Raw genomic sequence first — 27,371 nt, 5'->3', positions numbered from 1 at the left:
GGGTTTGGAGACGTGCTATTATTTGTCTGTATAAAATTCTGCGTGTGTGTATATATTATATGAAGTGCTTCCTAATGCCGCGTACACACGATCGGACATTCTGACAACAAAACCGTAGCTTTTTTTCCAACGGATGTTGGCTCAAACTTGTCTTGCATACACACGGTAACACAAATGTTGTCGAAAATTGCGAACGTCAAGAACGCGGTCATGTACAACACTGCGACGACCTGAGAAAAAGGAAGTTCAATGATTCCGAGCATGCGTAGGATTTTTGTGCGTTGAATTGTGTACACACGGTTGGACTTTCCAACAAGAACTTTTGTTGTCGGAAAATTTGAGAACCGGAAATTCCGACAGCGCATAAACACGGTCGGATTTTCTGACAACAAGCTCACATCAACACACTCCCATTTGTTGTCGGAATGTCTGGTCGCGTGGATGCGGCATAAGTCTAGTAATGAGGTCTAACTTGCCCCTCCCCAACCACTGAAGCTGAACCAACAGCAGCTAGAAGGGAGATGGCTACTTGAAAACGGCAGCTTATCTTGGCTCTGAGACTTTTCTACAGACAAATAGTAGCAGGTCTCCAAATCCTTTCTGAGGCTTTCAGGGTACCCTTTGTGGTCATCAAGCCTGTGCAGCAGCTGCCTCATTCTTAAGCCCATGTGTACACATGCTAAACGTGTATGTATGTGTGTATGTATGTGTGTGTGTGTGTGTGTGTGTGTGTATATATATATATATATACAACCGTGTTTCCCTTAAAATAAGCCTGGGTCTTCTATTCATTTTGGCAACAGAAGACACAGCAGGGCTTATTTTTGGGGTAGGTCTTACCATGTAATGTGCTGTCTTCTCTCCTCCCCCTCCCTGCTGGTCAAGAATCCCCAGTGTGAACGGAGTTAAAATGCTTGTAAACTCCTATAATCCACTCTATTACAGTAGTATATAATGTTTGTTTCTGTAATATAATTGTGCCAAATACCTTTGTTATAGCACCGCTCTGCGCTTCTGTGACCTGCCGGAGCTCTCTTCCCCGCAATTATATTACAGAAACACACACACTACATTATATTCTACTGTAATATAGTGGATTATAGGGTTTTACCATTTTTTTTTTAAACTAGGGCTCATTTTTGGAGTAGGGCTTATATTGCATCCCATTAGGAAAAAATATTGCTGTCCTTACACCACTTCTGTAATCCAGGCAGCAATGTGGGCTCTCAAAGAAGGCCCCTTTGCAGTCCAAAAAAGAAGACAGGACATCACATGACCTCAAATTCAGGTAAGTATTTGGGCCATTTTGTTTATATATATATTTTTTTTTTATTACGGGGGCAAATAACTAAAGGGCGGCAAGTTCCCTAGCTAGACTTCAGTGTATGTAAACCCAATCATTGAAGTGTCTTATAAGCATTAACGGTTTCAAAAAAGTTTTCAATATTTTTAAATCTAAAGCATTCATTAAAATGCTAGTTGGTGGTCCTGCCATGAAGGTCCTCATTTAGGCACTTCTGTTAAAGGCTAACCAAGCCCTTTTGCTGTCTCCCAGTTCTGTATCCCATTGAGCCTACACGTGATCATTTCAACACACGTTTTGCAGACATGATTTAGTATTGTCACCATAAAGAAACTATCTCTCTAAAGGCCCATACACACAATCGAATATTCTGACAATTGTTGTTGGAATTTCCGACAACAAATGTGTTCCGTCGGATTATCCAATCGTGTGTACATAAATCCGTCTGACTAAATCCAAAGTACAAACACACATGCTCCGAACCAGTGCTAAACATCAGACATTAGCAGAAGTTGCCCAAAGGGTGGTGCTAAAGAGCTGAAAAACAACTTAGGTTTGTGAATGTTGGCTGAAAAAGTTTTGCCGTGTGTATGCAGAACCAGTTCACGGATTTTTCTGATGGAAGTCAGATTATGAGTATGAGGCTTTTGAAATGCCATGCAGCCATGTCTGAAGTACATGCATTTATACAAATGGCTTGGAGATGATCAGCAGCAAGGAGATGGAACAAATGATGACCATAAAAAGTGAAAACCATGATTTTACTTAAAGCGGAATGAAAGACCTGTAAAAAAAAAAAAATAGAGTTTGCATGATTTTCTAAAAAAAAAAAAAAAAAAAAAGGGCCTTCATTTCACTTGTGTTTTTTTGCATGCCCAGAATAGAGCCAGGTATAATACAATTTCTATATGCATGTGCAGGAGTTATATCGTCAGTGGCCATACAATGGTCAAAGAGGACTGTTGCAGGACTTGGTGGATGGAGTTGTGGCTGGAGACTGGACCTGTCACAGCTAGAGGGAGACATTGGGGCCACATCATACTGATGTGTCGTAGTAATGTGCACCACACCAGGCATGCATGTTACAAGTATTTGTATCAGGAATACTTCTCATTTTAAATGGCACCCAAAGCAGTAAGGCAACACAATTGCAATGCAGGGGCCCATAGCATGAAAGGGTATGTGCTGTGTTCCTGAAAAAGGGTGAAGTTTTTGTTGGTGATTAGGTACCATAAGATACAAGAAAGAGAGCAAAGCATGCTCCTCCTCATTTCCACCTCCTATAAGGTTACATTCAAATAACAAAAAAGCACAGATAGCTTGTTTTCAGAGGCAGCTAAACACCACCTCTGGCTGAAGCTACATTTTGTGCTATGATGACTGCATCAAATCTGGCCTATTACTTGTTTGTGTGTGGTCAAAGCTTCACAGAAACGCCAACCCAGGACTCAGGCTGGCTGTGTCTAGCCAACAACTGCAGTTAGTATTTTACAGTGACTGGCAAAATTCTACTCTTGCCTGTGATCGCTGCTGTCTGGATTACACCCAGGGCTTTTTTTTTCTCAAACAATAGGTGCTGGAACCCAACCACGACCCCCCAAAACCCCTCTATTTACACACACCCTCCAAATTACATCAACTAGTGGGTGTGGTCAGTCAAATTTCATGAACAGTAGGAGGGTCTTAAAGAGGCATTAAATACAAGGATTGCATTACATACAGAATGCCGAGCTGTCACTTGTAAACACAGAAACCAGACTCCTATGTTTACAAGCGATTGTGGTGAGCAGGCCCCCCAAGGGTCTAAACCAGAGGTGGTGGTACTGAGTTCCACCAAATTCCCCCTGAAAAAAAAGCCCTGATTACACCTAAATATTACTACTGCCAGACCAGGACTCTATTCCTGCCTGAGGCTCCATTCACACTTGGCACTAGAAATCTTTGGCAGAATAGCAGTCCTTGCACTGGCTACCTGTCAGGGTTCGCATAGACTTTAAAGCTGAACTCCATCTTTTGATACACTTTACATTGTTTGGGCCAAGCTGGCCCAAACAAGCTATGTCCCTTACTAACCTGTGAGGCTGCTGGATGTGCGGTATAAACTGTATATAACTGAGGCTACATATAGTGCCGAGACCTTCCTGTCTCATACCTGAAACGCAGTAGAGTCGCTCAGCCGTGCAGAGAAAGCAATGTATTCTAGCAATGAATACAAAGCTTCCTTTGGCTGAGTCAGAGGTTGTGATATCATCAGCACACCTCTCTGGCTCTTGCTCGCCTATAAGGCTCTTCACGACTTGGCACCCTATTATTTATCTAAACTTTTTAATGTAAGTCCCCCCCACCTCGTAACCTGCTTTTTAAATTCTGGTCTTCTGTGTGTCCCCCATACTCGCCTACACTCGATGGGAGACAGTCTTCTCCTGCTATGCTTCAAAACTTGGGAATTTTCTTCCGAAGAACCGCAGAGAGTCATCTTCTCTAAACTCATTCAAATCAAATCTAAAATATTTTTTCTTTAGACAAGCTTTCACTTAATTGTCCTTTTTTTCTTTGTTTTATCCTGTGTATTTCTTGTGTTTTCTTTGTCAGGCCCTGTTCACACAGAATCCCGATGCGGCTCCCAGCTGGGGTCCTGTGTGTCCTGGTTCACCATTTCAGGTCCGATTTCAGCCTGAATTTTGGGCTGAATTCAGACCTAAAACGGACCAAAAGACGCACAGGGCTCCTGTGCAAATTCGCACTGGAGCCGCATCGGAGATATGGGAACCAGCTCCATAGAGAGCCATTCTCAATGGTGTGAACCCGGCCTAAAGAAGCTACCGTTAAAGGCGCTCTATAAAATATTTTTTTTATTATTATTACTGTTCAGGATTTATATAGTGCCAACAGTTTGTGCAGCGCTTTACAACATGAGGGCAAGACAGTACAGTTACAATATAACAACTCTGGGTGTCTGCTTTCCAAAAAAGGGGTCATTTTGGGGGTGTCTCTTCTCTCTTGGAATTTTAAGTTGATATATTTTAACACAAAGTAAGAAAAAAAAATTCACTCCGAATTGCTAGAGAGCGAAATAGACTTGTATTGTAATCAAGAGCTCATATAGAGAGCTTTGCCCTCATTTCCTCCTCACTGGCAATGTCTGCCCAGACAGGAAGTGAGGGGAACTCTCACACAGAAATAAAAATGCTTTAGTGGAATATAGAAGGCTAGAACTATTGTGGGCAAGGCTGGAAGGGAGTGAAATTCTCTCTAAGGTTCCATTTATATGGGTGTCCCCCCCCCCCCCTTTTTTCTTTCTTCTTTTTGTACTAACACTGAACTGCACGCAGGCGGCCCATATAAAAACAAAAAAGGTCTCGGCCCACTTAGACCTGACTGAGGGGCCGCTTGAGTGTGACCCCTGAGTGAACCAGCCTCATGGCAGGGCACTGTTATACTCCAGAAATATGGTAATATTTATGGGTATGAAGTAGAGCTGCACGATTAATCGTGGAGAGAATCGTGATCTCGATTCTCCCCGCCTGCGATCTCCCCGCGGGATGACCTGCGATTATTATGTGTCACCGCCATTCCACATAACCAGCGTGGAACGCAAATGCCGCCGATATCGGAACAGACGTCAGCAGCCTGGGCTTCTCTCACAGTTCAATACAACTCTAGTGTGTATCCATGCGCCACCCAGTGGTTGCCGGCGGTACTGCTTCTGATGTATAAAAAACAGACCAGTGATATGTCTATATTGTTAAAGACCATATAACTCCTATGAAAAAAGCAGAATCAAAGTTTGATTATTATTTTTTCAAAGGAGTTATATGGTCTTTAACATTATAGACATATCACTGGTCTGTTTTTTATATATTTGTATTTTCAAATAAATCACAGTTTTATTTATTTAGGGGGGGTTCTGGCAATCAATTTTTGAGAATCGTGATCTTTAGTCTAAGCAAAAGAATCGCGATTCTCATTTTGACCAGAATCGTGCAGCTCTAGTATGAAGGTAGCTGGGTCCTGTAGCAAGAATCCTGAGGGTGGTGTATGGGTAAACAACACAGGGCTCTGTACAAAGGGAGGATCTGTCAGTTTTGAGATCAGTTAGTAAAAGCAGCACACTGTACACATAGCTAGGCATATATTTGAACCCTTGATCGCACTAGATGGTAACCCCCCCTCCCAGCCAGTGTCATTAGTACAGTGACAGTGCATATTATTAGCACTGATCACTGTAGTAATGCCACCGGCAGTAAGTTAGCCCAGGCATCAGTTAGTGTCAGATTGCAATATCACAGTCCCATTATAAGTTGCTGATCACCACTGTTAGTATTATAAATAAAAGAAAATTCCAGCATAAATAGCATAGATTGTAGGTGCTATAACTTACACTGGAACCAATCAATAAACACTTATTGGGATTTTTTTTAATTATTGGGATGACTGCGGAATTGCCAGTTAAAGTAGCGCAGTGCAGAATAGCAAAAAATGGCCTGATCATGAGGGGGGTAAAATCTTCCTGTGGTTAATACCCGATATGGCTGACCACAAACAAGGAAATTTTGAGACAAATGAGGGGGATTTACTAAAACTGGAGAGTGCAAAATCTGGTGCAGTTGTGCATGGTAGCCAATCTGCTTGTAACTTCAGTTTGTTAAATTAGGCTGTGATAATGCTGCACCAGCTTTTGCACTCTCCGGGTTTAGTAAATAACCATGATGTCCTAGTGTGCTTGTGGCTCAGTAGCTCCCGGTACAGAAGGCAGAGGGTCAGCCTGACATGGTAAACACAATAGTCCAGTGGTGGGAACTCAGCTGTACACAGATGTCTCACGTGACACCTACCCCGCACAGCTGGGGGGAGGAAACGGATGTGCCTGATCCCCTCGGAGTCATTGGGCAGAGGGGGCTGGCCTCTGGTAGGCTTAGCCAGTCACGTGACTTACACAGCTTGCACCATTGGTTGGCATAGGTGCTGTTGACGTAACGCTCATAGATGAGGAAGTTTTGATGCTCCGGACAGGAAGATAAACACGACCGTCGTCATTGTCGCTGAGCGGTGCTGTAACGTGTACTGGGGGCTCGGGCCGTGCAACCGACATGCTACGAGGGCTGGGCAGCTGGCTGGGCCTGGACCCTGAGCCGGACATAGAGTCTGCAGAGGAGAAAGAACAGCAGAGAGCCGCCGAGCAGGAAGTGGTGACCGAACAGAGAGGAGAAGACAAGAGGGTCTGTGTACAGCCTGAGGAAGAAGAGGCGACCCCACATGACGAACCCGAGGATGTTCTCGTCAAACAAGCCAAAGGCTTCGGCAGTGAGTGTTCTCAGGGAGGCGACCCTAACATATGCCCTGGAGACACAACCCAGCTGTCATCCTGACATGTGACAGCTCTAGGGGAAGGATAACACTGTGTGGAGAGTTCCCTTCACTTCCTGTCCTCTATAGACACAACAGGAAGTGAGAGATCTCTCCAAAGTCAGGGGTGCCCCCCCCCCAGTGGAAGGATTCCCCTCTGTTTTTGTTTTGGTGAAACTCAAAATGCTAGATTTTTCTGTCATCGGTCACCAGAAGAGAGAGTATCTCTCTAGTAGGGGACTCAGTATATGTAACGGTCAGTATTCTTATTGCACACATTCCTGGAAAAGGACACGGCAAAGGGGTTCTGCGCAGACCTCTATGCTGTGATGTCATCTCTCTTCAGTGAAAAAGTTATGACATTACAGTAAAACCTTGGATTGAGAGCATAATTTGTTCCAGAAACATGCTTGTAATCCAAAGCACTTGTATATCAAAGCATTGTTTTTACAGGGTATAAAAGAAGAGAGGCACCTCAGTGTAGCAATAAGTTGCTAAATGTTGTACCTTCATTAAATGTAACCAAATTGTTACACTTAGAGGCCCCTCTCTTCTCTTTTATACTCAGTTGTGACATGACGCTACTCTTATATCAAAACATCGCTTGTATATCAAGGCACAATTTATTAAAACATTTTGCTTGTCTTGCAAAACGCTCTCAAACCAAGTTACTCTCAAACCAAGTTTTTACTGTATCTGAATGTGTTGGCAGATATTTACACAGAAAGGTAAGGGGAGGGGGAAACATAAAGGCACTCACATTTGCCGATATTTACACAGACTCAGTATAAACCCCAGAGGGGCTCGGAGTCTTCTTCTCTTGTCATGATGGGCGATGTATTCTGTATTACTATTTCCAAGTCTCGCGTCATCTCTCTTCAGCCATTGGGTGGCCACGAATGATGTCATCTGTATACAGTAGTGACATCATCTCTGGCACTCAAATCCGTTAGTGACAGATTCCATAGATGATCTGGGAGTGTGCAGTGCTGATATACGCCATATTAAGAATTGGCAGGAACAAAGGAAAGGATAGGCTTGTTTCTTCATTTAATATCACTGCTGGAGAAATGTATTTGTGCAGAGTTAAAGCTGAATACCAGCAAAAAATGTTTAACCCATAACAACTTATTATAACTTTTTTTTTTTGCAAGGAACGTACATTCCACATTAATAATTCTGCTACCAAAATCAGTATTTTCTGTAAATTGCCTCCAGCTCTGCTCCTGTTTCTTCATGCTGGAGGCTGCCATTTTCCCCAGAGCCCCTGAACAGCAGTAAATCGTAAAACAAAGCTAAACCCATCAATGTAACAGTTTAAAAAATGTGGGATTTGCGAACTGTGACATTTGCTTGTGTCCTCAACCAATGTGTCAAATAATTAAAGCAGAGTTCCACCGATCTGCTTCCCCCTCCAGTGCCACATTTGTCACCTTGTGGGGGGAGGGGCGGCAGGTACAGCCCCCCTCCCCCTACTTCCGCCGCCAGGCCAATTAGAAAGTGCAGAGCGCTTCTTGCATGCGCAGCAGGGAGCTGCTGTTAAGCTGAAAGACTTCACTGCCAGTTTCTCTTAAGACGAATGGTGACCGCAGCACCTGAGAGCTGATCTGAAAATCGGCTGGGGTGCCGATGTATGTTTGTCTGTCAGCAGCTACACTATTTTTAGCTGCTGGTGTCATAACTGATCACATGTGCAGCACCATGGCAGTTGCAGATCAAACAGAAGCACCTTCATTGGCTGTAATGTATAGGAAGAGCCTTATAGGCTTAACCACTTGCTGACCGCAATACGTACATATGGCTGAAAAGTTTTTTTCTGTAGATGGCCGGCTTTCTCATAAAACCAGTCTGAGGGGCTCGTGAGCCACTGGGCCGGTTTCTGAAGCAGTGGGAGGGGATGTCTCTTTGATCAACTCTATGGCCTTGGAGGACCAGAGTGATGTCATTACATCACTTCTGGTCCTATACTTTTAAAGGTAAAGGAGAGATTTTTGGTCTTTTTTGAGCCTAGATCTCTCAATAAAGAGGACCTGTCATCCTTATTTTCTATTACAAGCAATGTTTACATTACTTGTAATAGGAATAAAATGGAGAATAATAATAAAAAATAGGGATGCACCGAAATGGAAATTTCAGAACCGAAATGAAAAAAAAATTCAGTCCGAAACCGAAAATTACTTTTCTTTTTTCCCCCTATTTAAATTTTTTTTCCAATAATTGTATGCATTACATGAGACATTTTAATTAGCTTCATTGATTTAAAATAACCAGAATTGAAAAGCTCCAATTCAATATAATAAAATCCAAACTTTTATTAAAAAATTAGACACAAATAGTATATAATTGGTTACAGTGGCTGCGTTTGATGGGCACAGTGGCGACGTGTGTTGGCACAATGGCTGCGTTCGATGGGCACAGTGGCTGCGTTTGATGGGCACAGTGGCTGCGTTTGATGGGCACAGTGGCGACGTGTGATGGCACAATGGCTGCGTTTGATGGGCACAGTGGCTGCGTTTGATGGGCACAGTGGCTGCGTTTGATGGGCACAGTGGCTGCGTTTGATGGGCACAGTGGCGGTGTCTGTTGGCACAGTGGCTTTGTTTGATGGGCACAGTGGCGACGTGTGTTGGCACAGTGGCTGCGTTTGATGGGCACAGTGGCTGCGTTTGATGGGCACAGTGGCGACGTATGATGGGCACAGTGGCGACGTGTGATGGCACAATGGCTGCGTTTGATGGGCACAGTGGCTGCGTTTGATGGGCACAGTGGCGACGTCTGTTGGCACAGTGGCTGCGTTTGATGGGCACAGTGGCGACGTATGATGGCACAGTGGCGACGTATGATGGCACAGTGAGGCTGCAATTAATGTTTTTTTTTTGGTAGTCAGAGAAGGCAAGCATGGCTCAATAACACACAAACGTTTTTTTTAAAAAACGTTTGTGTGTTATTGAGCCATGCTTGCCTTCTCTGACTACCAAAAAAAAAACATTAATTGCAGCCTCACTGTGCCACTGTGAAAAAATAGCAGATAATTCTTTTTTTTATCTGCCATTTTTTCATTAGGAAAGTGCTGGTCAGTCTCAGTTAGTTTACCACTCCCCCCCCCCCCCCCCCGAATCCAGCCATTTAACACAAACAAAGTTAAATCTTCATTTCATACAAGTTCTGTGCTGCTAGTGCTTACTATTTTATCAGGTTACGCTGCTACTAGGTTCCTCCTAGGCAGGCAGTGTGATTAGTCTGAGTCTGTGTCACAGGCTCCGACACAGCTCCTGGCCTGCCCAGCGCTCCGAGTCCTCCCTCACCTCCGGCCGTGACGTCACGCCGCTCACGCCGCTGGACTAGACCAAAAGACTCCCCCATAGGGGGGAGTCCAAAAAACAGGAAATGGAGCTAGGAGGAATGTCTGTACATGTCTGGCGGCCAGCTTGTGTGTCTGTCAGGCTATGTATGTATTAGAACTGTGCCCCCTTGTAAACGAAATGGTCCCGCCCACGAAGTTCATTATCGGCAATTTTAATGTGTTTCGGCAGGGACCCAAAAATGCGGTTTTCGGCCGATATGTATCGGCCACCGATATATCGGTGCATCCCTAATAAAAAATATTTAAACGGACAGTGCACAAATAAAAAGTATAGTGATAAAAAGAAAAATAATTGAAAGTGCCCCCATCTCTCCATGCTCGCGCGCAGCAGCGAATGCATACGTACGTCGCGCTCGCATATGTAAACGGTATTCAGTCCACACGTGAGGTATCGCAGCAAATGAGCGAGAGCAATAATTTTAGTGCTAAACCTCCTCAGTAACTCTAAGCAGGTAATCTGTAAAAGCATTTAAAGTGTTGCCTATAGAGATTTTTAAGTGCCGTAGTTTGTCGCCATTCCACAAGCATGTGCAGTTTTAAAGCGTGACATGTTGGGTATCCATTTACTTGATATATCATCTTTTACATTTATACAAAAAAAAATTGGTGTAGCTATTGTGTGGTGTTTTTTTTTATTTTTTTTTGTAGTGTGTATTTTTTTCCAAAAAAAATCGCGAATGCAAAACTGCTGCGCAAATATCGTGTGACATAAAAAATTGAAACACTCGCCTTTTTATTTTTCTAGGGTCTCTGCTAAAAGGTATAATGTTTGGGGGTTATAAGTAATTTTCTAGCAAAACATGCTGATTTAAACTTGTAAACAAAAAGTGCCAGCAAAGCCTGGTCTTCCACTTTAAGCCTGTCAGCAGGTCGGTATCTACCAATTTAACAGTGCCTAAAAATGGAGAGCAACTGAGCATGTGCAGGGCGGGGTGAAACAGTGTATTACTGACTATTAATTATTAAACAGTATGGGCACATATGTTTAATGATTTACATAGCTATACCTGCACAAGTGGCTAGCCTGAAGTCATCTAGCAGGTCTCTGACCTACACTAATGAGCATGTTCATATCCGTGGTCTGAAACCTTAAGCACATGCTTTGTTTTCGGCACTTCACTTCTAATTAGTAAAGTAAGGCGAGAATGAAACGTGTATTATGTACCTGCAAACACAAGTCAACATCCATTCCCTGCAACTTCCAGTATTCTATCCTAGCATATTCCCCTAGCAAAACCTAATTGCCGAAGCCCTTTGATTACTTTGTCAGGTGGCACTTGTGTTTTTGTACGCTGTGCTGACTCCTTGCATTACCACTTGTGGGAGAGCACATTATGAAGAACAATAGCGATCGCATCAAAACTAAACATTGCTCCAGTCCTCCATTGTTATAGGTTTAATATAAATACTTGATTTGGCTCAATAAACCTAGGGTTCCAGGGCACCCTTTGTGGTCATCAAGCCTGTGCAGCACCTGCCTCATTCTTAAGCCCATGTGTACACATGCTAAATGTGTGTGTGTGTGTATGTGTGTGTGTGTATATATATATATATATATATATATATATATATTAGGGGTGCAACGGATCACAGTTGATCCGTGATCCGAACTGGTCACCCCCTTCGGATCGGTCTGTCGGTACTAGCTGAGGGGGGGTCATTGTACTGCGGGGGGGGGTTACTGTACGGGGGGGTTACTGTACGGGGGGGTTACTGTACGGGGGGGGTCACTGTACTGAGGAGGGGGGGTCACTGTACTGAGGAGGGGGGGTCACTGTACTGAGGGGGGTCACTGTACTGAGGAGGGGGTCACGGTACTGAGGGGGGATCACTGCTGAGGAGGGGGGGGTACTGTACGGAGGGGGGGATCACTGTACGGAGGGGGGGGGTCACTGTACAGAGGGGGGGATCACTGTGAGGAGAGGTGGGGTCACTGTACTGAGAGGAGGGGGGGTGTCTGCACTGAGGGGGTACTATAGTTGGTGGGGGGGGGGGACATGTGGATATTACAGTGGGGGAGATTTTTTTTTTTGCCGATCCGAAAAATGATCCGATCCGTGACTCCTGATCCGAGGAACGATCCGAACAGTGAGTTTTTTGATCCGTTGCACCCCTAATATATATATATATATATATATATATATATATATATATATATATATATATATATATATATATATATATATATATATATATATATATATATATTATAATAATATATATATATTTTTTAATTCCATCCCAATTAATATTATTATTATTATTTTTTGTAGAACATTAGCCAGCATTGAGTTGCTCTAACGAAGCATAAAAAGATTTATCACCTTCCACATATTCAGGCATTGATATAACTTGTCTTTGTCACAGGACCCGTCTACATTTTTTTTTCATACTGTAGTGTAGCTTTATCCCAGTGGTTATTTTTTTTTCCTTTCCTTATACTATAATCGTAAACAGAGCGGGAAAATGGATAACAAATTGACAAGATGTTTTGTAAATCATACCATTTTACATGTAATTTTAGGTACTATCCTGTTTATATTTTTAACTTTTACAATATTCCTTTTAGGTTATCTCCTGAATTTTGCTTCAGTTGCCACAAAAAAGTTATCTGAATCCGTTGCTGAAACTGCCCACAACATTAAGAAGTCAGTCGAAGATGGAAAAATTGATGGCATCATTGAGAAGGTGTTGTGTTTTTTTTATAAAGTATAGTGTATAGCTAAAAGGAAGCTTCATTAAGGCTGGGTATATACATAAGGTGGTGGTCAGCTTCCTGAACTATATGTCCTATAAATTGGATGCTTTAATTTTATATCAGCAAACAATAGTTATTTTTGACGATCCAGTATAAGCCAACTTTAATGTTGTGAGTGCCGTCTGTCTGTTGGCCATCTCTTTCCACAACTTCCTGGATTCCCTGCATGCTTTGCAGTTTCTCAAATCTTTTTGTATTCTATTTCTAAGGACTACATATCCCATGGTACTGTGCTGGCTGCAAGCAGTGTTTCCCGGACTGCTCCTGAAACTCCTCTACACCTCTGTAGTTCAGAATCCAGGCCCTTATATTACACCACTGTGCATGCATTTGAACCTCTGAGGCTGCCCTTTTCTCAGGAAAAAAATATTGATCGGTGGAAAATTCATCCCAGCCAGTCATCTTTTTCCCATAACTGGTCAGATGTTAGTGAGGAGTCTGCTCGCATTTAAAGATGTGCAGACTAATGGTATAGTCACTCACTTCTGAAATCCACTGGATAGAGAGACCATTATCTAATGTCCAACCACCTTGTGAATAAATTGGTGAATTAGGAGGGTGTTCATATAATATACAATTTTCTTTCACAATGTCCTATCCATGTGTTGGATGTTGCAGACATAGGGGGTTAATTTACTAAAGGCAAGTCCACTGTGCACTACAAATGCAGTCTTTGTATATCTGAGGGGAAGCTCTGCTGATTTTTATCATCCAATCATGTACAATAAAAAAAAAAAAAAATTTGGCATGTCCCCCTCGGATCTACAGCGACTGCACTTCCAGGTGCACTTTTAGTGCAAAGTGGATTTGCCTTTAGTAAAAAAAAAACAATGTCTTCATTACAAAAGCGAGTATTTTTGGAAGAGTTTTTGTTGTATTCTATGAATAGAGAATGAGAATTGTTTAACACGTGCAAACTATGAAATCCTTCCTTTTTTTTTTTTTTTCAGACGATTATTGGGGATTTTCAGAAGGAACAGGAAAAGTTTGTACATGAGAAGAATGTAAAAAAGACAGGTATGTTATGTGGCTTGTCCTGGACTACATTCCATGCTTGCAGCCAAAAGTTACCCTAAATTTTATGTTTATGTTCATATTATAATATATATTCAATAATATTTGTTTAGCTTAAAGGGTAACTCTGCTTTTGTGGAGGAAAAAAAAAGACGTATACAATTGCGACTCAAGTCATACTGTAATTGAAAGTTATTAAAAATTATCTTTCCTTTTCAATAAACCGGTGTGAATGGGGGCTAAAGGGATGCAGACCTTGCCACTTTACTCATTAGAGCCCTGCAAATGCAGTAGTTGATTGAGAATTATAAAACCACTCCCATACAGATTCACTCTACACATGGACACAGACAGCTATTTCTTAAAAATGAACAAAAGGGAGAAATCTACAACAGCGTTTAGTAAAGTCCCTGCAATGTACTTAGATCACCCAGAGGAGAATAATGTATTTTATTAAATGTGAGTTCAATGCTAGCTGGGGTGGAGTGGCATCATTTATAACCCCTCAGATACTGCACTATAGGAGGCACTGTCTCGTTTTTTTTTTTTTTTTTTCATGTGTTGCTGAACTTACCGGTAGTCATTGTGGATTAAGGCCGGATTCAAACTAGTGCGGTGCAAATTTTGGCTCTCTTATCTCTGCAGAGAGATAAGACAACTGTTCAGCAGGTCAGCTCCATTTTAGATGCGAATTTGGAGACCTGGGAGAGGGGGAGGGGGGAAGTGTATTGAGCTGAACGAGACTAATCCTGAAGAGAAATGAACACATGTGCGAATCAGATGCTTACCCATAGAAGATAATGGGCCTGAATTTGCACCTGAGCCGCACCGCAATGCCTAGAAAACGCACACGTTTTTTCGGCAATGCGCAGTGCGAATGCATCGCACATATGTGAACCAGCCTCATTGAAATCAATGTTTTTTTTTAATGTTATGCAAATTGGATGCGGTTTAAGCCGCAACCAATTCTCATAGCTGTTCTGTTCACTTCCTGCTTGTCTGATTTTACTGACCACCGTGATGGGAGGCTTTACTGCGGTGGTCAGTGACGTGCTCACCCCCTCCTGGGAACTACATCTGTGCGGCAGGACGCTCTCTACGTGTCAGAGACCTCAAGGAGTTGTGAATTACTGGGCGTGCCGCAATGCATACTGGGAAATGTAGTTCTTACATGAAAGAGCGCTGCAAACCAGGAAGTGAATGAGAGAACAGAAACTAGAATGCCGGAGGTGATATAGATGAAGGAATTCAATAGGTATTTACTCGTTTTTTAACAGAAACATTACACTATTCTGTCTGTCTACCTTGCAGACATAAATTTTAGGCAAAATTCTTTTTTTTCCTTTACACCTCCTTTAAGGAAATTGTTACACATTCGAAATTTTTAGGGACTATGGTGCCCACCCTGTATGGATATTGGTTTACAGTAAACTTATCAAATGTAATTACCATTATTCTTCTGCAGGTGGCTCTAAATTGTGTATTGTGCAGCAGCTAGTTTTATCAGTACAGCATGTCATCGTGAATCTTGTTGACTCTTCTGTGTTTTCTTTTACATTGTTTGTTTAAACTGCCTGATTTGTAGTGTTAATGCCATTATTGCAATTTACCCTTTTCAAGGAACAGATACAGCTGGTATTTATTATAATGCAATGATGATACAGCTATATTTTGGTTATTAATGATTTGTTTAGCATTTTACATTTTTTAGCTGACTTGCGTCAAAGTTTACCATAAAGACAAAGGGAGTACATGGGGAGTGTATGTGAAGAAAGCCACAGTACGTCATCTGCAGAATTTTGTGCACCATTGGATCCATTATTCCTATTAATCCCCAGTTCAGACTGGCCATACAAAGGCAGTACAGGCGTTTTCATTTTTTTAATCAGCATTAGATTGCTAATATGGTCAAAGCTACTGGGGAAAAAAACAAAGCCAACCTACTATTAACAAATATTGAAAGCTGCGATTTGATTTTGCAGATTTGAATAGATCTAATGATACACTCGCATAAACCTAGATTGTAAACAAGAGCCCTGACAAAAGCAGTCCCGATAGAAAGTGTTCATATTTTCCACCAAATTCTTTCAGGGTTTCTGTAACTTTGTTGCCCTTTTAGTTAATAAACAAAGTAGATAAATAAAATGATTATTGTGTGCAACTGCATTGTGTTCTAACATTTTAAGGCTTCATTTCCATGGACGTTTTTACAGCCACTTTTTTTAGTCTTTTTTACAGGTTAAAAACGCCTGTCCATGGTTTATTTTTTTTTATTTTTATTTTTTTTATTATTTTTTTTCTTTTGAGCTGGAGCTCAAAAACGCAGCGGTAGCGTTGTTGCAAGTTTTTTAGCGTTTTTTAACTTCTGGCGTTTTTACAGCTCTAACGCTGGAGCTTCAGAACGCACTGGTCCTGGGGTTTTTTTGCAGCTTAGAAACGGCTCAGCCATCTACCGCTCAAAAACGTCATGGTGGGCATGAAGCCGTAGACTAACATGGAGAGCAGTTTTTTAAGCTGCAAAAAACGCTCAGAAAAGTGGCTGTAAAAACGTCCAAAAACGTCCATGGAAATGAAGCCTAATTCTCTATTAGCCTGGGTATACATTTTCAGAGGTCAGTTGGCAGAACATGTGTGATCCTCACTACCAAAGACAGACCCATTGTTCAACGCTTTCCTAAATATGAATGTTCAGCTTGGCTAAAACATTTTCTGCTAATTCAATGAAGAGTGGAGGCAGAAGAAAGATGCAGGCAGATGTTGCTTGCACCACTTGTCCTGGTGGCAACAACTGCGTTTGGAACAGGTCTGCCTGATCAATTGTTTCACCTAAGAACAGTTGTGTAGAGGTCATGCTAGGGACTAATAATGGAAACAGTTGCCATCTTATGTCTATGGGCACTGCAGCTGTACTGTCTGGCTTTCTTCATTGCTGACCATCTGAAACTCTCTAGTCTATTTTGCACTAGTACTAGAAGCGTAAACCAAATATTTGTTTGTTTTGTCTTATTAGATGCAGCAGTTCCTCCTTGGGTTGGGTACAGCGAAGAGGAAACCATTCAGCAGCAGATTCTGGCCCTTTCCGCAGTAAGAACTTCTTTCATCTGTGTAGTGTTCTCGTATCTGATCTCGGTTTCCTTTATCGGCTCCTGACAAGCAGTTAGTGCCTTTTTGGAGGGAATGCAGGTTCGGTATTAAAGGATACTATACTGAACATGGATTAAAAATTCAAGGACACTGTACTGAATGTTGGTTCTGTTTTCAAGGACACTACACTAAATGTGGGTTTATAGAGGAAAAATGGGGAAAGGACAACCAACCCTGGGACTTTAGAGGTGTCAAATTAAATAAGTCATATAAACATAGTAAAAAACGAATTTTTTAATTTGACAGAATCGAACATTGAAATTTAAACACAAATAGCCATCCCAAAGGACATAATATGCTCAACAAAGAGCAAAAAAACCTGTGCCGGAATTGCTCTACATGTTTCGCTCTATTAAATGTGGGTTTAATATTTGGGGGCACTGTACTAAATGCTGGAATTCTATTTTAGGAATGGTCATATAAAAAAAACAACAAACATGTTATACTGTACTTGCCTGCTCTGTGCAGTGGATTTTCTCAAAGCAGCCCAGATCCTCCTTTTCTTGTTTCCCCCATTGGCGCTCCTGGCCCCTCCCTCCTCCTGAGTCCCTTCAGCACTTAAGCATGCTCACTCATGCGCTGCCGCTCTGCGTGTTCGTTCATACACAGAGCTGCTGCTTGGCCCCGCTCCCTCTCTCCTCATTACCTCACTGGCTGTGATTGGCAGCAGCGAGTGCCAATAACTCCTGCTGCTGTCTCAGCCAACGGGGAGGGAGATTCCCCAAAAGGGCCTAGGCTCTCGTGCACATTGCATGATCGTGATGGGGCTCAGGTAATTATTTAGGCTGAGAGTGGCTGCACAGAGAAGGTTTTTTACCCTCATGCATAGAATGCCTGGAGGTAAAAAAAAACCTTCAACCACTTTAAGATTTATGTGGAATAGTCTTGTGGGATTAGGTTGGAACTTTCCACTGGCACATGTCTGCAACACTCAAGATAATTCCAAATAAGTTGCACAGTGTACCTGCACCAATGCAGCATGGTATAGAGCAGGGATATGCAATTAGCGGACCTCCAGCTGTTGCTGAACTACAAGTCCCATGAGGCATAGCAAGACTCTGACAGCCACAAGCATGACACCCAGAGGCAGAGGCATGATGGAACTTGTAGTTTTGCAACAGCTGGAGGTCCGCTAATTGCATATCCCAGGTATAGAGTAATTCTTTCAACTGGACGTTTAGGAAGTCTTGTTAATGTGAACATTGTGTTCCAAAGTCAGAATATGTGAAATGTGCAAACAGCAGTTGCATTTCTGTCATCTTGGCTGTATTAATGATTTCTGTAATCTGCTCATGTTGCAATGTTTTTGTTATCATAGGATCGAAGAAACTTCCTCAGAGATCCTCCTGCCGGTGTCCATTTTAATTTTGACTTTGAGCAGATGTACCCTGTTGCTCTAGTAATGCTCCAGGAAGATGAGCTGCTTAATCGTATGAGATTTGATCTTGTACCCAAGCTGTAAGTGATCTGACTTTGTTGTCATTTCTCATAACAAAAACCTAATCCGTTTTCTATTTTACTGGGATTCCCATTGCTGTTTATTACTGGCTTTATGTACATTGCAGTATTTTTTGGAAAGACTTCAATAAGACCCCTAGATGTAGCTGGTGATCATAGGAGATGAGAATCGTATTACAAAGCATATGATGAAAATTAGTTGTGCTTGTGTGCAACATCCATGTGACAAACTTCAAATACATAGACCCCTAAAAGTCAAACGCATTATCAGTCTGTGGTAATCCTTCCTTCTTTTTTTTTTTTTTTTTTTCCAAGAGTGAAAGAAGACGTTTTTTGGAGGAACTATTTCTACAGGGTATCGCTAATAAAACAATCTGCACAACTAACTGCATTAGCAGCCCAGCAATCCACAGGCAAATCTGACAAGAAAAATGGCAAGCCAGATGATGGTGGTTTGGAAGGTACTAGAAATATGGCTTTTGTAACTAGAATTATATGTTTTGTAACGCACATCAATGGGTTTGATTTACTGAAACTGGTGTACACAGAATCTGGTGCAGCTGTGCATAGTAACCAATCGACTTCCAAGTTTTAGGTCGGGTTCACACTGGTACGACATACCCTCCGACTTTAGGAGCACATGTAGCATTAAGTGTATAAATCAATTGTTCTCTATGAGAGCCGTCTTCACTGGTCCGACTTTGAAAAAAGGTTTCTGCACTACTTCGGTCCGACTGTTTTCAGCCCATTAAAAATCATCAAAGTCGGATCATCATCTTAACTGATCTGACATTGGCATGCAACTTGTGCCCTGAGGAGCTTGCAGGGCAACCCCACACCATTTTTTTTTTTTTTTTTTTAAAGGTGTAGGGTGTCCCCCCCCCCCCCCCCAATTCCATTCCCTTAGCCGAGCACGCAGCCTGCCGAGCGCCCACCCTACCAGGCCACATGGCAGGGGGCTTTGCGCCCCCCACCCCAAAGCACTTTATCCCTATGCTCATGGGAACAAGAGCTTCTTCCTGACAACCCTGGGCGGTGGTTGTCGGGGTCTGCGGAAGGGGGGCTTATTGAAATCTGGAAGCCCCACCATGAATGAGTATGGGGTATATTGTACCCCTACCCAAAAAAAGTCCTTTATTAAAGCAGCTCCAGTGTCTCCTCTCCCTCCCGTGTTGTCTTCTTCCTCTGGTTCTTCTCCCTGCGCTGATGTCTTTTTCCGCTGCCGGTTCTTCTCTCTCTGCTGTCGTCTTCCTCAGATCTGCTCCCGCTGTAAATGTTAGCTGCAGTATGTCTCATTACTCGTATAGCCATGGGGCATGGCCATTCTGTGACACCATCCGGAGAGCCCGTCCCATTGTGACCTCGCCGCCCCATCATGTTCTGAGCAGTGACGTCACAAGGGGCGGAGTCTCTAAATTAATTCACTAGATGGCATTGCCCCATGGCTATATAAGCATTGGGACAAGGTGCTTTGGGATGCCCCAAAGCACCCACCCCTCCATGTTGAGGGTGTGTGGCCTGGTATGGTCCCCCCCCCCCCTTTTTTCCTGACCTGCCGAGCTGCAGGCTCGGTTAAGGGTCTGGTATAGATTTGGGGGGGACCCCCACTTTTTTTTTTTTTTTGCGAGGGGCATGGGGTTCATACCAGACTCAAAGGGCCTGGTATTTGTCAGGATCAAAGTCTGGTCCCGTTTATTGAAGTCGGATCCACAGTCGTACGTCTGTCGTGCCATAACAGTGTGAACCCGGCCTTGTTCAATTAAGCTTTGTCAATAAGCTGAAGTTAGAAGCTGATTACTATGCAGAAACTCTTCCCAGCAGCAGCACACGCATATTCTGTGTGCACCAGTTTTAGTAAATTTCCCCTACTGTGTGTGTAATCATGCATACTGGTTTTCCCTTCCAGAATAGTATGGCTAAAGGTATCCGGTATCCAGTTATGTAACCATTATTTCAAGCAGTGTCTGGCAATCGTATAGGAAATTGCTAATCTATTATGATAAGGTGGGAAAATCCTACTTGCCAGTTTATTATAGTAACAAATTAACCACTTCTCTACTTTGGGTGTTTTTCAGATTTGGCGTTTACAAGACTAAAACATTTTTTTTTGCTAGAAAGTTACTTAAAACCCACAAACATTATATATATTTTTTTTTCTAATACCCTAGAGAATAAAATGGCGATCATTGCAATACTTTTTGTCACACCATATTTGCGCAGCGGTCCTACAAGCGCACTTTTTTTGGAAAAAAATCTCTTTTTTGAATTAAAAAATAAGACAGCAATAAATTTGGCCCAATTTTTTTATATATTGTGAAAGATAATGTTACGCCGAGTAAAATGGTACCCAACATGCCACGCTTACAAATTGCGCCCGCTCGTGGCATGGCGTCAAACTTTTACCCTTAAAAATCTCGATAGGCGACGTTTAAAAAATTCTATAGGTTGCATTTTTTGAGTTACAGAGTAGGCCTAGGGCTATAATTATTGCTCTCGCTCTAACGATCGCGGCGATACCTCACTTGTGTCGTTTGAACACAGTTTTCATATGCGGGCGCTACTCACGTATGCGTTCGCTTCTGCGCACGAGCTCGTCGGGACGGGGCGCTTTAAAAAACATTTTTTTTTTTTTCTTATTTATTTTTATTTATTTTATTATTTTTTACACTGGGAAAAAAAATAAAAAAAAAATGATCACTTTTATTCCTATTACAAGGAATGTAAACATCCCTTGTAATAGAAAAAAGCATGACAGGTCCTCTTAAATATGAGATCTGGGGTCAAAAAGACCTCAGATCTTATATTTAGACTAAAATGAGAAAAAAAAAAAAAAAATTGGAAAATGTCATTTTTTCAAATGACAAAAAAAAAAAAATGTTTCTTTAAGAGGCTGGGCGGGACTGACGTTTTGACGTCACTTCCGCCCAGCCGAGCTATGGGGACGGGCGAAGGAGATTTTTCCTTCAGTCTCGTCCCCGCTCAGCTCCCGAACGGTCGCGATCTCCTCCGCCGCTACCGACGGCTCCGGTAAGCGGCGGAGGGCGCGGGAGAGCGGCGGGAGGGGGGGGCCCTCTCCCGCCACCGATAACGGCGATCTCGCGGCGCATCCGCCGCGGAGACCGCCGTTATCGTTACCAGAACCGCTGACAGTAAAGATACATACCTCGGTTGTGGCAGCAGCTGCTGCCGTTACCGAGATATGTATCTTTAAAGTTAGGCCGTATATAGTCGTACAGCGGTCTGGAAGTGGTTAAGAAACACTGGAAAGTGAGCAACCTGCATACACCAGTTGTACACCATAGCTATAAAACCTCTTGACCATGGACAATTAAAGACTGGCAGGACTTCTGAAGTTTCCTGTGACAGAAAGTATCTGTAGAGCAGTGGTTGCACATGATTGGATGATAAAATCATCAGATCTACCCCTCAGATTTTCAGCGACTGCACTGCCAAGTGCACTTTCAGTGCAATTTCAAGTGCACTTTGCACTTGTAGTTTGCATTTATAGTGCAAAGTGGATTTGCCTTTAGTAAATAACACCCATTGAGTGTCAAAACTAAATTTAAAGGATAAGTTTACCTTCTTCCTCCATATCAAAGCAAGTTTCACCATTGAAGTCAATGGAAACAAAAATAATTTTGTTCTACATTGACTTCAATGGCTTCAATGACTTCAATACTGCATTCAGCCAGAGGTGGGGGCGCTGGAGAGCCTTGTAAACACTCAAAGGGCAGAGGAAACCTCAGGCTCGGGAATGGAGTATCTCCGAGCATTACCGAATCGGCTCTGGTGCCCCCCCCCCCACCTCAGGCCAAACGCGGTATTGCACACCGCTTTGACTTGAATCCTGCTAGTTTTGCGAGACAACACTCGCAAACCGAGTCAGGATTTTTTAAAATACAGTGCTCATATTGTGAAACGCTCGTTAACTGCGTTAATCGTTAATATCGAGGCTTTCCGTTAAATTTACAGACCCTTACCTTACTGCCCTCAATCCATGTTTCCAAGTGTATCTATTGCTTCTGTCTTGTGTCCTTACAGACTAGAGATTATCACACATGAAGGAGTTGACCAGCTGACCTCACCTTTCACCCTCCCATTCCCAGCTGCACATTTTTTAAATTGAAATGCAATCAATCAGTGATCACCCTTCTCACTAAATACACAATCTACAATCCGATTGCATAGTGTATGGCCATCTTTACAGAAGTACATAGGAGGGAGTGTACAGAAACACTCGGCTTTCAGGCCCCGTTCACAACTCTGCAAAGCGGGAACTCTCAATCCCACATGTGTCTTTAATTTTTTTGAGGGGGGGGTGTTTTGGAGCATTTTCATTCATCGCACATAGGGCAGCCCATCCATGTGAATGGGCTGCCCTACACGCAGCAATCGCCCCAAAGGAGCTTCAGAACTATTTTTAGAGTGGAATTTGGTGCGTTTTTACTGCAATTTTTGGTGCAGTGCATTTCTGAAATGCGAGGAAACGCATAGATGTGAACAGAGGCTCATCATTGTTGTGTTATTGTACCAATTTCACTTTCAGGCCCCATTCACATTTAGTATAGTGGGAGTGAACGTTTTGTGGCTCATTTTTACTGTGACGTGCATAGGGCAGCCTGTTGATTTTAAATGGGTCGTGCAATGGTTAATGGGATGATATTTTGTGGGTTGCGTGTTTTTTGACCCTTGTTTTTTTCACATGGCAAAATGTGTTTGCTTCTGTGTTTGGTGTGCCATTAACAATTAATGGCACTGAAAGCGCAACTAGTAATTTTGGGTGTATAAAGGTGGCCACACACTATACATTTTCATTTGAGTATTTATATAATTGGAGGAAATGTCTATCTAGCCAATCGCTCTGTATCCAATCAGACAGGCCCTTGCACTACATAATTGATGGCAGATCTAAAGGATTGTACAATCAGTTTGTATAGTTGTATAGCTGGTCAACTCCTTCCTTTGTCATGACCCTAAAAGTCTGTAAGGAAGTAAGACAGAAGCAATAGATACGTTTGGAAACATGGATGGAGGACAGTAAGGTAAGTGATTGTAAATTTTTTGGAAAGCTTTGATATTTTTGCAAAAAAAGTACATGAATGCTATATTGGTGCATAGGGGAATTAGAGGGGGAAAACAACTTAAGCTTTTTAAGGGTCTGTTTCCAAATATTCTCCTGTTTCTTACTGTTAAATACTGTAAAGTGATTATCTTTCTGCTCTTGTTTAGAAACTGTCAGACCAAAGACTCCACCTGTTGCCATTAAAAATCAAATGAAAACTCAGGAGGTAACACATTTTCTACTTCACGTAATCACTATAAAATACCATCATTCAAAATGATTCGCTCAGGCTGCAATGTGTTAGCTAGTGGTTAGAAAACCGAAGCTGTCATTTTCTATTGCAATCATCATTATTTTTACTTTTTTGCTAATCTTTTTGTAAAAATGGTTTGAGCATTTATTGTATAATCTAGTAATCGCTAATGGTGGTTTTATCGGCTTTATCCTCGGCTTGTACTTATTTTGTTACTGTACAAATACACAATTTTCATGGCGTTTCCAAAGATCTGTCATAAATTTCTCTTTCCCAGGAAGAAGAGGAGATTTCTACCAGCCCAGAAGTATCTGAATTTGTGAGTGAAGCATTTGATTCCTGTGACATAAACCAAGAAGACCTACGGAAAGAAATGGAACAGCTTGTGCTGGACAAAAAGGATGAGCTTGACACACCAGAAGGTGATCAACTGAATGTGTTCTTGTTTTGCCATTAGATAGGAATATGTCTTCTTTTTTTTTACACTTTGCAATGTGTTCGTTTTGCAGATTTCATTCTGCCCTAAATTGGTTACATTTATTTTTATTTTTTTAAATACCTCTATGCCTTTGCCCCTGCAAGGCATGTTTGCTTTTATTGTACAACATCGGCAACCTGCTTGAAGACAGGTCAAATAATTTTAAAATAGACTTTTTCAATCATCTCTCAGGTGCTGCTGACACCATCTGGGCCTTGCAGCTTCACAGCTGGTTCCCTACTGTGCAATGCGTGACGCATGCTGCACTTTGTCAATAGCCCGGGGGGGGGGGGCAGGGCAAGGAGGAGGTGGCTACTTTGACAAACCTAGAATATGAAATATATTTTCAGTTGTTTCACACTTTTTTGTTATGTATAATTTCACATGTGTTCATTCAAAGAAAACTCTTTGAATGAGAAGGTGTGTCCAAACTTTTGGTCTGTACTGTATGTTAGGTCCACTTTAAAGCAGAACTTCACTCTCCCAAATAGCAATTGACTATTTTTAATCCTTCTGTCACTAGCATTAGTATAAAGATAGGGAAATCTATCATATTTACTTGTCTTGAACAGTTTTTTTTTGTAAATTTCTTCAGTTACTTCCTGGTTTCCAGGCCCAGGCCAATGATGTCCTACATCCCAGGAGTCTTCAGGAGGGGAGGAGAGGTTTTCTTAGCTAAGCACACCCTCCTGATGTAGTGGCTGCATTTGTTTTTCTTTTTTCAGGCCTTCCTTTTTTTTTTTTTTTACTTTTTTTTTAAACTGGTGATCATTCCAATAACACACTTCTGGTCCTAGAGTTACAACGCTCAGTTACTGTACTGTATCTTTGCAGGAGCAGTATTGTCACACCAGGATGGTCTCTTTAACACAAGGGAAGGTGATTTATAGTTCAGGAAAGAGAACTGATAAGCGCTAATAACATTGTTTGTACTTTCAGTTTAGTGGCCTGGGTTCTGGTAGGATCTCAATAGGCATTATTCTGTACTTGCCTAAAAAAAACGAATTTAATGCAGCTGCCACATTGAAGGACTTGTAAGCTGCAATATATTACATTTTTGTTTTTAGGTTTTACAACACTTTAATTGCATGTTTAAATGCATGTAAAAATAATGCTGAGTGTGGGGTAACTTCCCCTAATACTCCCAAGCAGAAGTAAAACCAAATGAGGCATTGTACACTGTTTCTTTTAGAATGGGGAAATATGCTTTTGGGTAGAGTTCTTCTCTCTTCTCTTTCTTCTTCTTCGCGGGAGCAGCCGGCTCAGTTTCTCAGCGGCACGCTGAGAGGCTAATTTGGGTGCTGATGTGGGTGCCTGATGTGGATGCCTGATGTGGGTGGATCCCGACCCTAGTGTCGCAATCTTGCCCGAGCATGGACTGGCTCTGTGACACCAGCAGGTAGTGGTCTTTAGTCTACTGAAAATTGGTCACATGAACCACAAGATAAGTACAGCCAAAGAGCTATGACTGTACTTTCTCTAAGCGTCTTCCAGGACAGGAAACACGTTACCCCCACCAGATAAAAGGGCGATCCTCCAGGCCCCTTTTTAGAATTAGTGTTTCCTCCGGATGGAGGGTAACCTGTTCCCCTGGGGCTCTAAAGGCCATTTTTTGGGGGTGTTTCACTGACCTTTCTCCTCTGCCAGAAGCAGCATCTCCGCTGGGGAAGTTGGTGTGCTGCTGTTCTCTGCCTGGAGAGGGCCAAGACTACGGATCCTCTTGGATATAGTTTCTGGGGATGGGGAGCCCACCTCAGCAACACAGTGGCACAGGGAGAATGGTCCTTGAGGGATGCAGGTTTTTCAGACGGAAATCAGGTGTCGCAATCTCCAGATTCTATCCGAAGATATCATGACGGTTGCGTACCTCAACAAACAGGGAGGTACAAGGAGTCTGATACTTCAATCTATTGCCCAGGAGATTTTATCATGGGCAGAAGGGAATCTAGTCTCAATTACAGCAGATATCTGGAGATACGCCGCCATAAGTCCTTTGTGAATCTGGGCCCAGGTGTCTCAATATATACATATTGCAGTGTTTTTTGTTTTTTTGGCTTTGTGTAAGTACAGAGGTCTCTCAAAAATGGCAACTCATCCATTTTAGATGTCAACTAGCTATTATCTTTATTGTAGATGTCATTCCTATTCCACAGGTGATTAGCAGAGATCAGACTGAGCATCTAGGGTGGCTGTACAATGACTTTTTTTTCCCCAGTAGGTGATACTGTATTGGTTTGGTCTGTTGGGATGTGACTAAATATGATAAAGTTGCTGACCTGGTTAAGTAGACTGCCATTCTGTTTGTTATAATTATCCTTCATTTCACAACTACCTTGTGCAGGCTTTATTTCAAATCATTTATCATTTTAATTGTTTTTATTGGTTTCTGAATTTCAGAGGAGTCAGAAGACTGGATCCAGGAATTACAACAAGTGGTTCAAGAATACGAAGTAGTCTCTAACTCTGACAAAATGAAGGATGAGAACTGGGACAAAGAGATAGAGGAACTCCTCCAGGAGGATTAATTGCACTCATTCCAAATACAGCCTGGACTAAAAAACAAATCTCTTCTCTTGTGTAACGTTACTACAGTCATTCCAGCACAAAGGCAGAATGGCCTTTTCTTGCTCAAGTGACCTTGTCATCTGTGGGGTTTTCCCCTGATCATCACCAAATGTAGGAGCTCAAGGAAAATGGTTGATGAACTTGCTGTCACTTGGAAGTGCATGGACCTATGAGATGCTCTCTCTGTTATGGTTTTATACTGTAACAATATTTTTTTCATAAGGAATAATTTCATGATGTAACAAACTAAAGTACATTTAAACTGTATGTATGGTATATGGGTTTATAAATTATGTAATATTTTCATTTTTTTCCTCATAATATATTTCAAGAAAAAATAAATGACACTCAAAATCTAAAAGTTCAAGCTCTTGCACCTCTTGCCCAGGTGCCAAACATATGTTTACTTCTTTATGGTAATGAATTGTCTTATGCGGTTTTCTTTCTAATTTAACAGCATTTCAGCGTAAAATTGTTTGGCCTTACACACTTTATTGGTTAAATTATGACAGTAAAGTTTTACATTATTTTAATATTAGTAATGTGCTTCCTTTTTTTTCTTCAACTTGTTATTCATTTGATTTTGAACACTTGACCTTGGCAGTAATTGTAGCATTTGCTGGCTT

General features: G+C 42.0%; 1 protein-coding gene across 1 annotated transcript; it reads left to right on the top strand.

Moving 5' to 3' along the window:
• The first annotated feature begins 6,258 nt into the window (after positions 1-6,258).
• On the top strand, positions 6,259-27,278 carry SYAP1 (synapse associated protein 1). Its single transcript, XM_040336871.1, has 9 exons — positions 6,259-6,607; positions 12,583-12,701; positions 13,722-13,788; positions 16,796-16,869; positions 18,248-18,387; positions 18,703-18,848; positions 23,617-23,675; positions 23,980-24,124; positions 26,578-27,278. The coding sequence occupies exons 1-9, from the start codon at positions 6,394-6,396 to the stop codon at positions 26,703-26,705; spliced, it is 1,092 nt and encodes a 363-aa protein (XP_040192805.1). The 5' UTR covers positions 6,259-6,393; the 3' UTR covers positions 26,706-27,278.
• Positions 27,279-27,371: the final 93 nt, after the last annotated feature.

The sequence above is a fragment of the Rana temporaria genome, chromosome 2 (genome assembly GCF_905171775.1).
Source record: "Rana temporaria chromosome 2, aRanTem1.1, whole genome shotgun sequence".
NCBI lineage: Eukaryota > Metazoa > Chordata > Amphibia > Anura > Ranidae > Rana > Rana temporaria.
This window is presented reverse-complemented; position numbering and strand designations above follow the sequence as displayed.